Source organism: Gekko japonicus, unplaced genomic scaffold (genome assembly GCF_001447785.1).
Source record: "Gekko japonicus isolate JY-2015 unplaced genomic scaffold, Gekko_japonicus_V1.1 scaffold3738, whole genome shotgun sequence".
NCBI classification, from domain to species: Eukaryota; Metazoa; Chordata; class Lepidosauria; order Squamata; family Gekkonidae; genus Gekko; species Gekko japonicus.
This window is the reverse complement of record NW_015168157.1, coordinates 21,315-23,276: the sequence shown is the minus strand read 5'-3', so window position 1 is coordinate 23,276 and position 1,962 is coordinate 21,315. Positions and strand designations below refer to the sequence as shown.

General features: G+C 52.7%; 1 protein-coding gene across 1 annotated transcript in view; it reads left to right on the top strand.

Annotated features, from left to right (window-relative positions):
- The window catches only part of DHX30 (DEAH-box helicase 30), a gene marked incomplete at its 3' end in the record, with an annotated part of 34,720 nt that overhangs the window by 13,852 nt on the left and 18,906 nt on the right, over positions 1-1,962 (top strand). The window contains exon 4 of the mRNA XM_015414956.1: positions 1,049-1,404. Coding sequence (XP_015270442.1) covers positions 1,049-1,404 — 356 coding nt within the window. The remainder of the gene's footprint in view (positions 1-1,048; positions 1,405-1,962) is intronic.

Here is a 1,962-nt window from a genome sequence, read left to right as displayed (position 1 = left end):
GACTCTAGGGTTGCAGTGCTCATCTCCGTTTCAAAGCCGAAGAGCCAGCGCTGTCCGAAGACGTTTCTGTGGTCATGTGGCCGGCATGACTAAACACCGAGGCACACGGAACGCTGTTCCCTTCCCACCGAAGTGGTACCTATTTATCTACTTGCAATTTCTTGCTTTCGAACTGCTATGTTGGCAGGAGCTGGAACTGGAGACAGGAGCTCACTCGGTCATACGGCCTTCCACAGCCTGCAGTTCAGCGTCTTAACCACTTGAGCCACCGCAGCTCAATGGGCCTACCTCAGTCTAAAACGTGGCCTTTTCACCAGCTTGGTCTTGCGTACATCAAGGAGCACGCATTTGGAACTTGCTCTAAATCCTCCAGCCGTTGCGCGCTTGAGTTCTTCTAACCGGCAGTCACTGTTCTAGCCCCATTGCTCTTGCTGAAGTTTGTGGAAGGCACCAGAGGGCTTAGAGTTGTGCAGGTTGCAGCCTAACCCTAACCCCAGCAGAGAAAAAACCAAGAGGGGGGTCACAGGTATCCACGAGGAAAATACAACAAACACTGTGACATGAGTGACTGAAACATTTAGTCAAGATCATGTTGCATAATGAATCCGACTTTACAAAGTTACAAGGGAAAGTCGATCATACTCTCCACAAAACTTTACAAATATACAAGAAAAGTACATCATACTTAATGAGCACCCGGATATAAACTCATTTCATCCCAGTCTTCCTTAGGAGTAATCCTATCGTATAGCAAGGTATCAGCCTCTTGATACAGTTCAATGTCTGTTAGGAGCAAACCAATGCTTAACTTCTTTATTTTCTGCACTTTATCTTCTGGTTCCATTTCGAGTGTTAGTATTAGGAGCAAGCCAGTCTTGTCTCTTTAACTAGGTGCACAAGCCTCCTATGTTATGTTTGTTGTATTAACCCCAGCAGAGGGCAGGTGGGGCCGAAGACCCTGTAGCGCCCAGGGGAAAAAACCTGGTAGCCCAGCTTAGAACGGCACCCCTCAGTGCCCCCGTCTCTCCCTTCTCTCTCCCTCTCGCAGGGCTGGGGTTTGCTGGGGCCCAGGAACGAACTCTTCGATGCCGCCAAGTACCGCATCCTTGCCGAGCAGCTGGGCTGCCCTGATGAGAGGTGGTACTCAGAGGGGCGGTGGCGCTCCAAGTCCGGACCTTCCCTGGCGGACATTTCGACCTGCTGGAGGCGGGTGGAGCCCGACGAGCCCATCCAACCCCTGGAGCACAGCCGATTCATGAAGCCCGCCCGGAAGGAGGAGCTGGAGGAGGGGGAGCTGGAGGAAGGAGAGCTGGAGGAGGGGGAGCTGGAAGACGACGCCATCGATGTTTCCAACTACCTGTCCATGACGCATCCTGAGGCCCGCACACCCTCCAGAGACATCAGGTAGAACCATCTCTATTGAGGTGGGATGGGCAAAAGCAAGCCAGTTTGGAGGTCCACACACACACACTCACACAGAGCTGCATCCCAGTTCCCCAGCAGCTTGAGTTCAGGAGCCATGGAGAGCCGTGTCAGAGAAGGAGGAATTCAGACTGCATCTTCAGATAAGAACATAAGAGATGCCAAATGTTGGATCAGGCCAGTGCCCCATCCAGTCCAACACTCTGTGTCACACAGTGGTCAAAAATACCAGGTGCCATCAGGAGATCCACCAGTGGGGCCAGGACATTAGAAGCCCTCCCACTGTTCCCCCCCCCCAAGCACCAAGAAGACAGAGCATCCCTTGCCCCAGACCGAGAGTTCCTATCTATACCTTGTGGCTAACAGCCACTGATGGACCTCTGCTCCAGATGTTTCTTCATAAGAACATAAGAGAAGGCAATGCTGGATCAGGCCAATGGCCCCTCCAGTCCAACACTCTGTGTCACACAGTGGTCAAAAATACCAGGTGCCCTCAGGAGGTCCACCAGTGGGGCCAGGACACTAGAAGCCCTCCCACTG